Genomic DNA, 17,407 nt, shown 5'->3' on the forward strand with positions numbered 1-17,407 from the left:
AATTAAGAGATATTTCATCAAATGTTGAAATGAAAAAAAAAATTAACAACATAAGATAAAAGAAATGCATAATAAAGGTGCAAACTTCATGGAATGCTATTTTTGTTTAAAGAGACAATTATTATTATTTTTAATGAAAATCTTATTTGTGTGTAGAGGCTTAAATGCTGTGAGGACATCATGTTGGAGGCTTAACGGAATGTATACAGCACTTAGAAAGGATTAACATAGGTTAATCCTTTTTTAATACTTCCTATATTTCATCCTAGTCACTAGGACATCTTCGGGGATTACAAAAACAACTAATGTAACATGAACACAAATATTATACAATACTAAGCCCAACCATGTGGGTGACACTAAAGTCCTAACTAGATGGAGCGCCTTCTAAGGGCAGTTATAGGTGGCCTGGAATGTAAGGTGGGACCTCTGGTGATGAGTGTTTCCCAAATCTTCGGAAGCTTAATGCAACCATATTTATTGAGATTTGGTTGATTTCTGAGAGCTGCTGATGCTTCTAAGAATAGTCTCTCTTTCTTGAATTTGCTGTGGTGGAGCATGGTGGTTTTCTTCCAAGAGACCCTGTGGGTGGTGTCCAAGACATGGTCAGCCAACCCTGACTGACCATAGTTGTGTTTACAGATGTAAGACTTGTGTTCCTCCAGGTGGATGGATGCTGATCTACCTGTCTGTCTAAAGTATGCGAGCTTACAGGAACAGGGTATACTTTGTAAACTCCAGGCAGAGAGAGAGAGAGAGGAGGGAGCTGATCTTTAGTAGAACGGATAAGGGTAGCAAGTTTGCGGCAGGGCTTATACGCTGTGTGTAGGTTATACTTTTTTAGAATCTTGGCTATTTTTTCGGATGTGCCACGGATGTAGGGTATGGTGATGGCATTTTTAAACTCTTGTTGACAAGAAGGACGGGGAATGGGGGAGGAACTGATTTTTCTTTGATACTGTGATCGCTGTAGCAATTGGAGAGGAAAGTGCTGTGTATGTGGTTAAGCTTAGTGGTGAGGGTGGTTCCACTGGAACAAAGATTATGGGCTCTCTTGGTAAGAGTTTTAATAATGCCATATTGTTGAGAGGGGTAGTGGTGGGAGAGTTTGTGAATGTATCTACCTGTGTGTGTGGGTTTTCTGTATACAGTGAAGGCAAGTGTACCATTAGGCAGGCGTGTAACTAAGGTGTCTAGGAAGGGTAAACAATTGTTCTTTTCCTTTTCCATAGTATAATATTTATGTATAATATAATATAATATGTATAATATTTATGTTCATGTTACATTAGTTGTTTTTGTAATCCCCGAAGATATCCTAGTGACTAACCCTATGTTAATCCTTTCTGAGTGCTGTATACATTCCATTAAGCCTCAAACATAATGAGAATCTTACCTAATGATTGTATACCTATAGCATATTAAGTATTCTGGATTAGCCAGAGATCAGATAGATCTGGAACTCTAATTCAGAGACTAAACATGTAGTCATACATTCTAATAAGTATAGTAGTGGTATGTTACAGGGAGAAAATCATACCTAAAGACTTCCATAGGCATCCATGCCACAATGAGAGCTTCAACCCACAGCCTATTTGGTTGGAGAGTAAAGACAATATCTGCTCAACCAACTAAGCGATCTAAATATATATAGAAAGCGTATTCCATTATTATGCAAATTGACACACTATGAATACCTCATGAGGAAGGTTTATTCACTCATAAAGCCCATAGGTCCATTTTTAAACAAAATTCTTTATTCCCACCAAGCAGTAGATGGAGTCTACTACTTGAATCGATTTCAAGTAGTAGAAATTCAAACGTTTCTATTCAAATAGATTTTTAAATAGAAAAGTTTGAATTATTATTATTATTATGAGGGTGGTCTGAAAAGTTCTCGGCCTAGACCATAGATGGCAACACTATCTGCACGATTTTTTTTTTTTCCAAGTTGGTACATCTGTCATAAGTCCATGTGAAATTGCAAGCCATTACTTGCAATTCATCTAGTAGTTTGTTTCATACAGCTGTCTGAAGCAAAAATGTTGTCTATATCCCTTGAAATGGATAAAATTGAGTATCGTGCAGTTATAAAATTCTTTGTAAAAGAAGGTTTAATGCCAAAAAAAAAATTCATTCGAAGTTCATAAAAGTTTATGGGCACTCTTCTCCTTCATTTTCGATAATTAAGAAATGGGCTGCCAAGTTTAAATGTGGCCGTACCAGCCTTGAAGATGATCCACGTGAAGGAAGACCAAAAAGTATAACAACACCAGAAATCATTGATCAAGTGCATGATATTGCATGATATTGGTATTGAATGACCGGTGAGTCAAAGTGCATGAAATTGCTGAGACTATAAGCATTTCAAAAGAATGTGTAGGATATATTTTGCATGAAGAATTGCAAGTGAAAAAGCTTTACGCAAGATGGGTGCCTTACAGATCAAAAATGCACTCGCATTAAAATCTCTGAACAGTGCTTGGAGGGTTTAGCAAGAATAAAACTGATTTTTTGTGTCGATTTTTTACTATAGATGAGACTTGGATTCACCATTATACACCTGAATTTAACAGCAGTCAAAATAGTGAACAGAAGTCAGTTGTTCAGCACAAAAGAAGACAAAGTCAGTTCCATCAGCAGGAAAAGTCATGGCATCGGTGTTTTGGGATGCTAAAGGCATTTTGTTTATTAATTATCTTGAATGGGTAAAACAATAACCAGGGAATATTATTCCAATCTTTTAACCAGACTAGATGAAAAAATTCGTGAGAAAAGACCCGGTTTGCAGAAGAAAAAAAATCATCCTTCATCGGGACAATGCACCTGCCCACAAAGGTGTTTTGGCAATGAGAAAATTAAGGGATCTGCACTATGAATTGTTGGAACATCCACCCTATTCCCCAGATTTGGCTCCCTCTGACTACTATCTCTTCCCAAAACTAAAACTCTTCCTTGCTGGTCAGTGTTTTTCTTCAAATCAAGAGGTGTTGCAGCTGTAGAGGGGTATTTTGCAGATCTTACTGAAAGCCACTACAGGGATGGGATAATAGTGCTGGAGCATCGCTGGATTAAGGGAGATTATGTTGAAAAATTAAAAATAATTTTGAAATTATAAATTCGTTTTTTCATTGTTACGCCGAGAACTTTTCAGACCACCCTTGTATCATCATCAGACCTCCCAGAGTGATAAGATTCATCATGGGAGGTCCCTCTGTTATACTTACAGCTCATTAAGGGATAACTGTGTGTTATTAATTATTCTAAAGTTACATGTAGGCACAATTGAAAAATTATTTAATTACTATAGATTAACTACAAATATTTTGATACATGCATCATGGATCATCATTATCACGATGATGATCCATGATACATGTATCAAAATATTTCAGAATATTTCCTAAGTCACAATTTAAAAAATGAAACAACAGAAGATATATGGAGGAGGGAATCACTTGTTATATGCAGTTATGAGACAGTCAGATAAAAAAACAAGACAAACAATACACGCTTTTCTTGAGTGATAAGGAAAGATTAGAGAAATTAAGAGAGAGAGAAAGTGAATATTGTTGGAAGGGGGATTGTTGTCATTGTCTTTTTCTAATGTGAAATGGATCCTGGAATCAAGTTCACATTACAAAAAGACAAAGCTATCGACATCCCATGATCCAATTCACATTAAAAAAAGAAAATGACAACAATCTTCCCTTCCTAGACACTTTAACTATAAGCCAGCTTGATGGATCCCTGGCATTTTGTGTTTATAGAAAACCCATACACACACACACACATTAGCAGATACATTCACAAACAGTCACCCCCCCCCCAACAGTATGGAATTATTAAAACTTTGTATAACAGGGTTGAATTAATTAGTTTAGATAATGGTACCCTCCCTACTGAACTTGACCATCTTCACAAAGCCTTCTTAGCCAAAAAATATTAAAACACCAAACCCACACACCATTTTCCCCTCACCAGAATAGAGACTACACCAAAGCTATCACTATTCCATATATATCCAATGCACATCCAAAAAACTAACAAAAATCTTAAGAAAATATAACCTTTCAGGCATCTACAGACCATATATAAAAAATTAGCATCCCTTATCTGCTCCACCAAAGACCAGCTACAGTCTGTAGACCTACTAGCTATTTACTAGGTCCCTTGTATTTGTAAACTATCCTACTATGTCCAAATAGGTCATGACAGCCAACATCAGAATTACTGAGCATAAGGAATATATTGTTTCCATCACTACAGCCATCAGGACTTGCTGACCATGCTTTAGACACCTGCCATAGATGTGCCATAAAAAATGCCACTCTATTCCATTGCAGAAATTATAAATACAAAAGACTTTTCCTTGAATCTGCTTCTGCCTTACAAAACTATCCTAACCTCAACAAATTTGGTTGCGTGAAACTGCCATAAATTTGGGAAGCTCTCTCATCCTCCACAGTTCAGCCTAACAACCAAGGATGCCCAATTTAGCCCACTACAGGGCACTATTTAGAACTTTATGCCTACTCTCAGTTGACATGCTTCATCATCATTACTTAGAATAGTGCCCCTGTGTGCAGGTATCTTGCATTTTTTCTTTTCTGATGATGACAATTTGACTTTGCTGAAATATTGAAAATATTAATTAAATTTATTTTAGTTAATACAGTAGTCTACATTGTAATTTCTTTAAGAAATACAGCTATGGCTTATAACTATATAAAGTTGTAAACTGTTCAGAAATCTAAATCTGTGTTGTTGCAAATGAAACTTTATACAGAGCCATATAACTTAAACTGAAGGATGCTAAATCTCTATTGTGTCAATGAAACCTTAACAAAGCAATATATAACTTATATTATATATAATATAATATAATATAATATAATATTATATTATATTATATATTCATATACTTATATTATATATTCAGTATAAATTATATATAACTTATACTGAAGGATATACAGGACTGTAGTTCCAGTAAATCCTGCAGGTCTAAGGTAGAGTTTATCTCCACTTATTTATAATCTGTATGAACTACCATTATTAAGGAAAGGGATATTCACTTGATATTCAAATAGGAGATATTAAACTTCATTTTTATACTCTGTGCTAATGATATTATCCTCTTAAATAAATCTGCTACAAGTCTTCAATAGGCTTTAGCCAAATCAAATAATTCTTCTGAAAAATTTTATAAGATTATTATTCTTATTATAAGAGACCTCCAGGAAGTCAGCAACTCATTGAGAGCGGACATATATCACTCACAGATGTCATACCTTTTCTTGAATTCCTTCACACTGCACTCAAATTTCCAAAGGCAAGCCATTCCAATCACTCACTGCTCTATGAGAGAAAAAAATCTAGTTCTCCCCTCCCTTTCTTGTCTGTATTCTTTCTCAACTTCCATGGATGCTTTCTTGTCTTCTCCTAGCATTTCATAAAATGAAAAATTCCATTTACTGTACTATTTCATTCCAAAAATTCCATTTACTATCCTGTGTGACCTGTTCAGAAATGGATAGCTCTCTATCATAGCAACTTTCTCCTTTGTGCTAACATCTGCAGTCCAGAATTCTCAGCCTATCCTCAGAAATGATTCCACATTCCCAATATCATCTTTAATACTCTTCTTTATACCCGCTCCACTGTATCTACATTACTATGAAAGCTAGGAGCCAATCACAACCTGTGCACAATCCAGATGAGGTTGTAACAAATTGGGGAGAGTGACCATGCAGTCTTGTTCTGGGAAGTTGCCAAACATGTAGAGTTCTCTGTCAAGATGGGGTTTATGTTCAACTATAAGGCTGGTGATTATGAGAGATTCAGGAGTCATCTTTGAACAGTGCCATCTCAAGCTATTAGAATTCTATTCTAATAGCTCAAGAAGCTATTAGAATAGAATGTCAGTAATGCATGGCAAGTGGTCAGAGATTGTTTGAGAGTACCAGTATCAAACTGCATACCCAAGGTCAGGAGAATAAACCAGGTTGGAATTAAGTGAATGAGTAGGGATATAAAGCAAGTACTGAAAAGAAAAAAAAGAAAACATTGTGGAGGAAATATAAAGAAAAAAGTGATCGCCATACTCATAAATAGTACAAAGTGCAAGCAAGAAGGGTGACTAGTATGGTAAGGAAGGCCAAACCGAACTATGAGAGAGAATTAACCAAATAGGCTGAAGTAAACCCAAAAGAGTTTTTTTTCGTTATGTAGTAAGTAAGAGGAAAAATGACTATGGTAGAATAACTTTAAACAATTCTCATGGTAGGAAGGTGACTGTACCAAACGAAATAGTTGAAGAGTTGCTGAGTGATCATTTTGCAACTGTATCATCCAGTTAGTGATTTTAAAGTTGTTGATGTTACAGAGATGCATATCAACATTGAGGCAAATGAACAGGAGGTGTTCAGCATATTAAAAAATATGAATGTGAACACAGCAGTGGGACTCGATGGCATATCAGCCTGTGTACTATGTGAATGTGCAGTAGAATTGACATTGCCTTTGATGAAGTTGTTCAATCTAAGTCTCAGATCTGGCAGGATTCCAAGGGAGTGGAAAGAGGGTAAGATAGAACCATTGCATTAAGGTTGCTCCAAAACAGAGGTAGCAGACTAAGACCAATTATTATATTGGGAGTGGTTGTTAAAGTATTGGAAAAGTTGGTGAATGGTAAAATGCAACAGTGGGTGAATACAGATGCGATACTTGTGGGCAGCATGTTTGTAAAGGGTAGGTTGTGTCTTCATAACTTATTTGCATTTTATAATAAAGTGACGGCAGAATTGGATAAAGGTAAAAGCAACACCATGATGCTGCCTGACTTTGTGAAGGCATTTGACAGAATACCACATGGAAAGCTACTACACAAACTGGAGAGGTTGGGAATGGATATGAGGCTAATAGAATGGATAGGAGGGTGGCTGATAGACCAACACCAGAGAGTAGTATATGGTGGAGTCTAGGAGAAGATGGTGACTAATGAAGTACCAAAGGTACTAGGGCAAAGGTGGCCAACTACGTGTCCTTTTGGAGCCAAAATAATTCCAGTAAGACTTAGAAGAGCTGCAACCTTTGACTGATGCGATGGTACGGGAGTAAATGAGTGTGCGCATGGCGAGGTTGTAACAAGTTTGTAACTGCTTTGACTAATTACTCACCAATTTTAAAAAGCATACTAAGAAAATGGATACTAGGAAGGCTGTCCTTGTATCCAGAGATGCTGATAGGTCAGTAGTTAGACACACCTTTACACCACCCTTATGCAATGGGGTTATCATACGTTCTTTCCATTTCCGTGGAATTTTCCCTGAGCTGAGACTCAAATTATATAGTAGGTCAAAAGTGCAGCCAGTTCATCTGAACACTCTTTTAGCATCTGTGCTTATATCCCATCAGCCACCATTGCTGAATTCTATTCAGTTTATGCAACAGCTCTAGTGCTGCCTTCTCCTTCTACACCTGAATTTCTTTATCTAGTGTGGAAGTCACATTGAGCAACATGTTGTGTGTATACTAGGTTGATAGTTTTTAGCAGAATCAGCTCTCATTAGTTGACTAATCTCTTCTGCATCCCACCCACTGTGGGCAGTCTGAAAAGTTCTCAGCCTCAACCATAAATGGCAACACTATCGGCAAGATTTTTTTTTTTTAAGTTCATACATCTGTCATAGGCATTGATGTGAAATTGCAAGTCATTCTATCAAGTAGTTTTTTTAATACCACTTTCAGAAGCCAAAGTGAAAGCTTTAAGCCAAAAGAAATTCATTCGAAGTTCATAAACGCTGTCATACCATCCTTGAAGATGATCCACGTGGAGGACGTCCAAAAACTGTAACAACACCAGAAATCATTGATCAGTGCACGATATGGTATTGGATGACCAGCAAGTCAAAGTGTGTGAAATTGCTGAGACTATAGGCATTTCTAAATAATGTGTAGGATACATTTTGCATGAAGACTTGCAAATGAAAAAGCTTTGCGCAAGATGGGTGGTGTGCAGATAAAAAATGCACTCACATGAAAATCTCTGAACAGTGCTTGCAGCATTTTAACAAGAATAAAACTGATTTTGTGCTTCCATTTATCACTATGGATGAGACTTAGATTCACCAGTACACACCAGAATCCAAAAAGCAGTGACAATTGGCTTCTGTCCAAAACAGTGGACAGAAGCCAGTTGTTCAGTGCCAAAGAAGACAAGGTAATGACGTTTTGGGATGCTAAAGGCATCCCAAAAATGGGATGAAAAAACGTTTTCATCCTATTTCTCATGAAAAAATTCGTGAGAAAAGACCTGGTTTGCAGAAACAAAAAATCATCTTTCATCAGGACAATGCACCTGCCCACAAAGGTGTTTTGGCAATGGGAAAATTAAGGGATCTGCACTATGAATTGTTGGAACATCCACCCTATTCCCCAGATTTGGCTCCCTCCGACATCTATCTCTTCCCAAAACTAAAACCCTTCCTCGCTGGTCAGAGTTTTTCTTCGAATCAAGAGGGGTATTTTGCAGATTTTACTGAGAACCACTATAGGGACCGGATAATGGTGCTGGAGCATCACTGGAATAAATGTATTATTCTTAAGGGAGATTATGTTGAAAAATAAAAATAATTTTGAAATTATAAATTCGTTTTTTCGTTGTCAGGCCGAGAACTTTTCAGACCACCCACCTATCATCAGCATTCAAGAGAGTTATTCTTTCACAACTCTTTCTTTTACTTGTAACATAATAATAGAATCCATTTGGATTGTCTTTAGCTTGCTGAGCAGTTTTTTTTTTTTTTTTTCATACTCACAATTAAGCTTACCATGCAACAGCTGTAACTCTTTTGGCCCACACTTATATTTTCATAACTTATATCATCCTTATGCACATGATATTCCTTCCACATTGTTTACTTCTTAATAATCTCTTGTTAATATGATTGCACACCATTTTCACTCCTGCTCTCTTTACTCTTCAAGTTCTGATATTCTAATGGGAAGTATTTTTAATAGTTCCCATTCACTTCCAGTGTTGTTTCCATCTTAACTGATACTATGGGAATGAATCTAGTATTCTCCTCTGTTAGTCATAATTTCCTGCTCTGTAGTTCAGCAGGTAAATTTTTCTGAATCGAATTTCCATACATCTAACCACTTTCCAGTTTAGTACAGCATGATCACTGTCACCAACTGGAGGGCGAACAGTTGCATCTTTAACTGAAACCTCCTCTGGTGCTATAGTCAGATATAATACTGTTTGACCTCAAGTGCATCACATGTTGCTTATAGAAGTTGTCTCACAGCAGCTCAATAAATTAAGCTTGATTCTTTTCATGAGCTTTCACTATACTTGATCAGTCTTTGGATAATTTAAGTCACCCATTATGATTAATTGTGTAGTACTATTAGGTTTATTTGGCAGTGCATTTCATCATCATCGGCAACTGATCTACTAGGTACCCCCTGATAACTGTTTCCTACAAACACACAAATCTACAAGCATAAATACTTGTGCTTAGGGGATGAAGAAGAAGAATAGCAAGCTGGCTGTTAATTTCCTAAAACTCCTAATTAGGGGACTTGACCAGTCTTGGATGGATGAGAATTTGAATATATGCAGATATCATTTAAATTTCATCATCATCAAATTCCTGCCATGTACCCTCAAGGGGTGTACAGGATATGATAGTACTACATGAAAAAGATTACATCATTACTAACTTCCTATCTACAATTTTCCTCCAAATCAGTCTGTTACTTGTCAAGTTACTTGTTATGTCTCCAACATTATCAGATCTTATATTTCTATCATCTAAGGCACTTTGTACCGTATCAATCCACCTATATCTTGGTCTTCCTCTGGGTCCTTTTGCTGCCAACCTGGCAGAGAACTTGTTTTGCTAATCTTTCTTTGCCCATTCTGTTTAAGTGACAATACCACCTGAGATTAGCTCTGCTAACGCATTCCTGGATGCTGACAATGTCAAGTTCTTTCCTAATATCCTCGTTTTTAATATGATATTGCCATTCATGTGTACAGGATATCTGTTCACGCTTCTAATCTTTCTCAGGACATCATATCTGCGGTCTCAAGTCTTTGGTTAAATGTTTTACTTCTAACCCAGCTCTCAGATCCATAAGTTAAAACTGGTTTAAACACTGTCTTGTATACAGCTAATTTAGTGTTCTGACTAATTTCTCTCTTATTCCATATGAATTTATTCACTTGACTGCCCACTATACCAGCTTTGTTGATTCTGTTGTCTATTTCCATATTTAATTTACCATCTTCAGTAAAAATCGTGCCTAAGTAGTTGAAATGTTTTACTTGTTCCACAGGTTCTCCATTCACAACACAGTTGACATTTTCAATGATTCTGCCTATTTTCATTGTCTTTGTCTCTTTATTGCTGACCTTCATACCATATCTATTACAATCTTGCAGACTTGTAGCGGATTTATTTAAAAGTATAACATCATCCGCATAAAGCAAAGAGCTGACATTAACATCTCCAATTTTGATATCATGTTTAATACCACTTTACTTCATAATGTGATCCATATAGGTAGCGAATAATAGAGGGGATAATGTACATCCTTGTCTCACACCAGATTTAACATTAAACCATCTTCCTGTACTTCCTTCAATTCTAACTGCTGACTTACAATTCAAATAAAGACTAAGTATTGCTTGATATAATGCCCCATTGACACCATATAACTGTAACATATTGAATAGCTTCTCTCTTGGCACCTTGTCATATGCCTTTTCCAAATCGACAAAACTTAAATACAGATCTTTGTTATATTCCCATGGCTTTCTCGACTATTTGTCATAAAGTGAAGATCTAATACTGACAGCCTCTATTTGGCCTGAATCCAGCTTGTTCTTCACCAAGCTTTTCTTCCACAATTCTTCTCAATCTTTTCTCAAGTATATTTGCATAGATCTTGCCAGGAACACTCAGTAGGGAATTACCTCTGTAATTGTCACATTAATTTTTTTTCCCTTTTTATATAATGGTACTATGAGAGCTCTAATCCAATCATCGGGAATTCATCCCTCCATCCAGGCTTTCTGAACTATGCAGTGCAGCCACTGTAAGTCTTTTATACCACCATACTTCAGCATTTCTGGTCAAATATCATCTACTCCTGCTGCCTTTCCACATTTCAAGCCTTTGATGGCTTTTTCTACTTCAAGTATGGATATGTATTCCTGACTGCATGCCTGGTCAGTGTTTCATTTAGCAGGTTTTCAAAGTAATTACTCCATACTTTGAGGATATCTTTTTCTTCCATTTTCATGTCACCTTTATCATCTCTAACTGCTTTTACACCATCTTTCCTCCATTCCTAAGCTTCTTCAACAACCTTCAGAATATTTTGCCACTTCTTGATATTTAATTTCTATATTCTTGCCAAAGTCCTCCCATGACTTTTGTTTAGCTAGTTTTACACACTGTTTAGCATTCTTGCATTTGTCTCTGTATTCTCTAAGAGCACAAGCTGACTTATTTGCCAGGAACGTTTGATATGCTTTCATCTTTTCCTTCACTGCCTCTAACTTCCTGTGTCCACCATGGAGTTCTGATTTTTCTATCCTTGCAGACATCTTCACCACATGCCTCTCTAGCTGAATCTATTAGGGTTTTTTTCAAGGCTTGCCACTGAATCTTCAAGGTTTGATTCCTGTTCTCAAACTCTTTCATTTTTTCTTCAATAATCTTTGTGTATTTTAGTCTGCATTTCACATCTGAGAGCTGCTCAACTTTTATTTGCTTTAAAACTTTCTTACATATCATTCTTTTCAATATGAAATTCAATTTTATCCTGCTCAAGACTAAATAGTGATCACTTCCAATTTCAAATCCTCTGCACACTCTGGTGTCCTGCACCAGGGAGAAAACATCACTATCAACAATAACATAGTCAAAGAGACTTTTCTTATTCCTTGCTTCTTCTCTCCATGTGAATTTGTGCACATTTTTATGTTGGAACATGGTGTTAGTAATAACCAGTCCATGTCCTGAGCAGAAATCCAACAGATATTTGCCATTATTATTAGCTTTACTCTTTTCTCCAAATTTTTCCAAAATATTTTTGTATGTCTCACAATCATTTCCTACTCTGCTATTTAGATCCCCAACAAGGACCAAATTTACCTTTTTCATTGTGTCAGTTGCTTTTTCTAAAGCCTCAAAAAATTCCTCCACTTCTACCCTAGTAGAACCTTCTGTGGGAACATAGGCACAAATAAATCTCATTGTCCAGTTCCCCATTCTCATATTTGCCCACATTACTCTACTTGAGACTGACTTCCATTCAAGAAGATTAGCCTTGTATTTTGTGTTTAATACTATGGTTATTCCTTCTTTTCCTTGATTGTCATTTCCTGAATATAACATTTTGTATTTATTGCTCAGAAAGATCTCACCAGTTTTTGTCTTTTTTGTTTCAGACACCCCTATAATGTCGATCTGGTACTTATCTAATTCCTCAGCTAGCTTCATTTCTTTGCCATTCAGGCTTGTTATGTTGATAGTACCGATCTTGAACTCTGGTGATGTTGAGTTGGGGTGTCTTTTCAGATTTGTTTGAGTAGCTGACTTTTTGCTGTTCGCCCTGGTTCCCTGGCGAAAACAACGGGGGCCTTGTTTAACCTGGCGATTGTTCCAGTAGCTGACTTTTTGCTGTTCGCCCTGGTTCCCTGGCGAAAACAACGGGGGCCTTGTTTAACCTGGCGACGCCCCAGCCGGCATGAAATTTTGTCATGTTGTACCATCATTTTTATTTTGGTTTAACCAAATAAGAATATAATTTGGTCGGCTAAATCCCAAATTGCTTGTCCATCCTTGTTCGTTCAGTATCCAAGTAGATACCCAACAGGGTGCATCACAAGAAGGTTAGGATTGGACATTAGGTCAGAAGCCCTGGTCGGTTCTTCGCATTCCTTTAAAGACTATATGGCGGTCTCCTGTCAGTTATACAGCTTTGACCCTTAAGCACCCCTTCATTTAAATTATCATTTAAATGTTATTATTATTATAATTATATGATATCCCACAGATCTACAAGCATAAATACTTTCCCTTAGGGGATGCAGTAGAGGAATAGCAAGCTGGCTGTTAATTGCCTAACACTCCTAATTAGAGGACTTGACCAGTCTTGTATGGATGAGAATTTGAATATATGCAGATATTTAGATATTATTATTATTATTATATGAGATCTACATAGAATCTGGAAACTCAATGTGACAGACCCAAAATAATTATTATAAACACAAAACATATCATATATCATATCTCCTTAAACTCATTAGCTGTCAGGGAACTCACAACTAATTCTAGCAATCTATTCCACTCATTTGCCACACTCTCCATGCAAAAAATCTAGTCGGCACACCACCCTTAGTTCTCTGACTATTTATCATATATGAAAAAGTGTCCTTCTCATCGATTTTATAAAACCCATTTAATATCTTATATGCTTCTATCACATCCCCTCTTTTCTGCCTATCAACTGAACTTTGTAACTCACACATCTTAAATCTCTCCTCTTAGGGAAAATTCCACAGACTTGTTGCCAGCTTAGTCACTCATCTCTAATCCTCTCTACCACCTCCCGATCCCCAAAATGCCCAAGTGACCAAATTTGTGCACAGGTCAAGATGCAGCTGAATCATAGCCTTCTAAAGAGGGATAATAACTTCCCTATCTTTAATTATTAGCATGCTTTTCAACATCCAAGTAATCCTTTGAGCTATTTTACCAACTTTTGCAGTATGCCCTCTGAACTTAATTTTCTGTCCACCATTTTCCCTGAGTCCCCTAACCTCATCAATTTCCTGCAATCTAGTACCATCAATATGATACACCATATGTGACCTTTTCAATACAAAGAGCATAACCATACATTTTGCAACATTAAATTGAAAATCATTAAATTATCCATCACCCACAATGCCAGTTTATTTAAATCATCCTGCAGGATATCTACATCACCTTTATCAACTATTGCCCTTCCCAGTTTTGCATCATCAGCAAACGGCTGAATATCCCCTTAAATCTTTCCCTATGTCATTGATATACAAATTAAAGAGTAGTTGCCCTAGTACCGAACCCTGACGTACTCCACTAGTCATCCTCATTCAACTAGATTCCACTGCACTATATACTACTTTTTGGTGTCTGTCTGTCTGGCACCCTTATCCATGCTACTAGCTTCCCATCCATTCACATTTGCTCCAACTGTTGTAATAGTTTTCCATGTGATATTCTTTCAGATGTCTTTGCAATATCATTGTGTAGCCATTTCCTTTATCCAATTCTGTGCTATCACTTTATTATAAAATGTGAATAAATTACTAAGACAGGACCTGACCTTTACAAAGCTGTGCTGTGCTGCCCACTATGGAGTATCACATCCCTATCTACCCACTGTTGAACTTTACCTTTAATCAACTTTACCAATACTTCCACAACCACTCTTGATATATTAATTAGTCTATAGTTTACTACTTCTATCTTGAAGAAGTCTTTATGCAGTGAACTATTTTATCCTTTTACCAGTCTCCTGAAACCTTGCCAGAGCTGAGACCTAGACTAAATATCAGAGGCAATGCCATTTCTCTTGTCCATTCATATAGTACACAAGCTGACATGCCATCCAGTCCACTGCTGTATTCACATTGCTGAACACCCCCCTGTTCACCTACCTCAATTTTGATAAGTGTCTTGTCTCATTAGAATTTCCACCTGAATGATACACCTTTGCAAATCACTTTGTTTAAATAAAAATCTAGTGAACTATAAACTGCTGTTATAAGTTGTTTACTTCAAGGTTGAATAATTATGAAACTGCATTCATAAGGTATGCACTGACTTTTTTTTTGTTGTTGTTTTCAAGAAATATATTTTTCTTGACTATGTGCAGTATTATTCATATTTGATTGTATATATATTTTTAGGTGCTGTAATTGTTGGTTCTGTGGATGGTAATAGAATTTGGGGAAAAGAACTAAAAGGAATGCATCTCATTCATGTTGAAGTATGAATAGTATAATAAATACAGATTCTGTATAAACTAAGAAGTCATATATTGTTTTTTTCTTTATAGATGATGATTCTTCCTTGTCTTGGTCCTTTAAATTTTCCACTACATATGAACAGCAAAGCATTCTTATCTTTCTTATGTTCCGTAGTTTTTTTTTTTTTTTTTTTGAGAAAAATGCTATGAGGGTGGTAAATAATTTTTCCCCATTCTCATGCATAATTTTTCTATGGAAGAAACATCATCATTATCATTACCAAATGTCTGATGTATCCTCAATGGAGGGGGGAGGGTTACATACTAGGAATTTGATACAGGATATTAGCCTCCTATAAGCAGTTTTCATCCATATTAGACTGTATTTGCAGGACAGTATTAGATCATATATATCTGAGTTAGACAAGGGGAATGGATATACCATTATACTTTTGAATTTTGCTAAGGCTTTTGACGGAATATAGCATGGAAGACTGTTGCATAAATTGGAGAATATGGGATTGGATTATAAACTATTGGCATGGATAAGAAGATGGCTGACTGACAGATAAAAAGTGATATATGGGAAGTGTGAATCTGCAAGATTTAAGGAATTTAAGACTTGGGAATCCGAAGCGTTGTTGTTCTTGGCTTGTACATACCCTGAGACACTTCACAAGTGCAGCAGTAGGTGGCCTCCTAGGGGCGATTCCTTGACACCCTCAGGTGACTGACTGGCCTGCTATGTTATTCCTCCCTTCCAGGTTAGCAGCCGTGGTAGGGTTAAGTTTCCTCATTTGCAATAACTCATCAGATGAAGGCCTCGACTCTTATAGGCCGGAGCCAGAAAACTCATCGAGTGTGATTTCAGATGTCTGTATCTTGTTTGGAGATGATCCTGCCACCTGTCCCAGCGGCATCCTCGGGAAGAAAGTTAAAAGAAAGCTCTGCAAGGACTGTCATCAACCCATTTCTTCACATTCTCATCATGCTTGTTCCGGCAGTCAAGGAGTTCCAAATCTCAGACACTTTGTGTGTGTCAGGTTTGCAATCATGCATTCTGCACCACAGTTGGCCTTGGCATGCATCGCACCTCAAAACATCCAGCAGAAACCAACTCTGCAACAAGAACTGAGCGCATCAAAGCACGTTGGACTGGCGAAGAAGAAAAGATCCTCGCCGCTCATGAGATCGAATTGATGGCTTGAGGGATAAAGAACATCAATAATGCTTTATTTAGGGTGTTCCAATTAAGATCTTTGGATGCCATCAAGTGTCATAGACAGCAAGCCAGTTACAGAGCCTTAGTTCAAGAATTGGCAGCTTATCCACCACAGGTAGGGACAGGTAATATCTCCATATCCCCTGTTCCTGCCTCTCCATCTTCCAGCCACCATCCTGCTGTTGAAGAAGAGGCTTTGATTCTCAGCCTGACATCATCTCTAGATGATCCTCCTCTTCTGGAATATAACCATCAAATTCTTAAATCTCTCATCCAGACTCACCTTCTGGGAATGGATATCACAGATCAGTTAAATGACTACCTCCATGCTGAATTCTCCGAACACTTGATGCCTCCTCAACATCAGCCTACATCTTATTCTACAATGACTTTGTCATTGTAGCAGAAGGAAGCAGAAGAAGAGGGCCTACAGCTATGCAGCCATCTATAAAAAGAATAGAGGGCAATGTGCCAAGACCACTCTTGATGGTGCTTCCCCTCCACCTCTAGCAGACTTACATGATGATTTTGTTAAATTCTGGAGTACAGTCTTTTCTGCTCCACCTCCACACTTCCCTGATGATGACCAACCTACGATATTGAAGTCCATTTCTGCCATTCAAATATACCAGCCTCTCTCCATCCAGGAGATCAAAGCAGCTCTTCTATCCAATTTCTCCATCTCCGGACCTAATGGCTTTCCTGCAGCTAGGCATCGAAAGGTGCCGTTGAAGATTCTTCAAGACTTATTGGCCATTCTCCTTTCCAGTAAAGCAATACCACCATACCTATGCACTTCAAGAACTATCTTCATTCCGAAGAAAGAAACTTCAAGCCATGCATCAGACTTTAGACCTATTACCATCTCCCCTGTGATACTTAGACTCTATCATAAAATCTTAGTTAAATGACTTCAGTAACATATACAGCATGATTATAGACAGAGACCTTTTGTCCCTTCGGATGGCTCTGCCAAGAATATATATCTTCTTTCTTCTCTTCTCTCTGATTCCAATGCTGCCTTAAGCCTCTATATATGGCATCGCTGGACCTCCAAAGGCCTTTGATAGCGTCTCCCTTCCTGCTCTCCTTCGAGCACTGTCTATTGCTGGATGTCCAGAACCCATTCTTTCCTATGTTATG

At 37.3% G+C, this 17,407-nt stretch overlaps 1 protein-coding gene across 1 annotated transcript in view; it reads left to right on the forward strand.

Moving 5' to 3' along the window:
- Window positions 1-17,407, forward strand: part of Oseg4 (intraflagellar transport protein Oseg4) — a 377,419-nt gene that overhangs the window by 42,628 nt on the left and 317,384 nt on the right. The window contains exon 6 of the mRNA XM_090392828.1: window positions 14,984-15,063. Coding sequence (XP_090248954.1) covers window positions 14,984-15,063 — 80 coding nt within the window. The remainder of the gene's footprint in view (window positions 1-14,983; window positions 15,064-17,407) is intronic.

Source organism: Typopeltis vanoorti, chromosome 5 (genome assembly GCF_054136105.1).
Source record: "Typopeltis vanoorti isolate ZY-2024b chromosome 5, IOZ_Tvanoo_1.0, whole genome shotgun sequence".
Taxonomy (NCBI): Eukaryota; Metazoa; Arthropoda; class Arachnida; order Uropygi; family Thelyphonidae; genus Typopeltis; species Typopeltis vanoorti.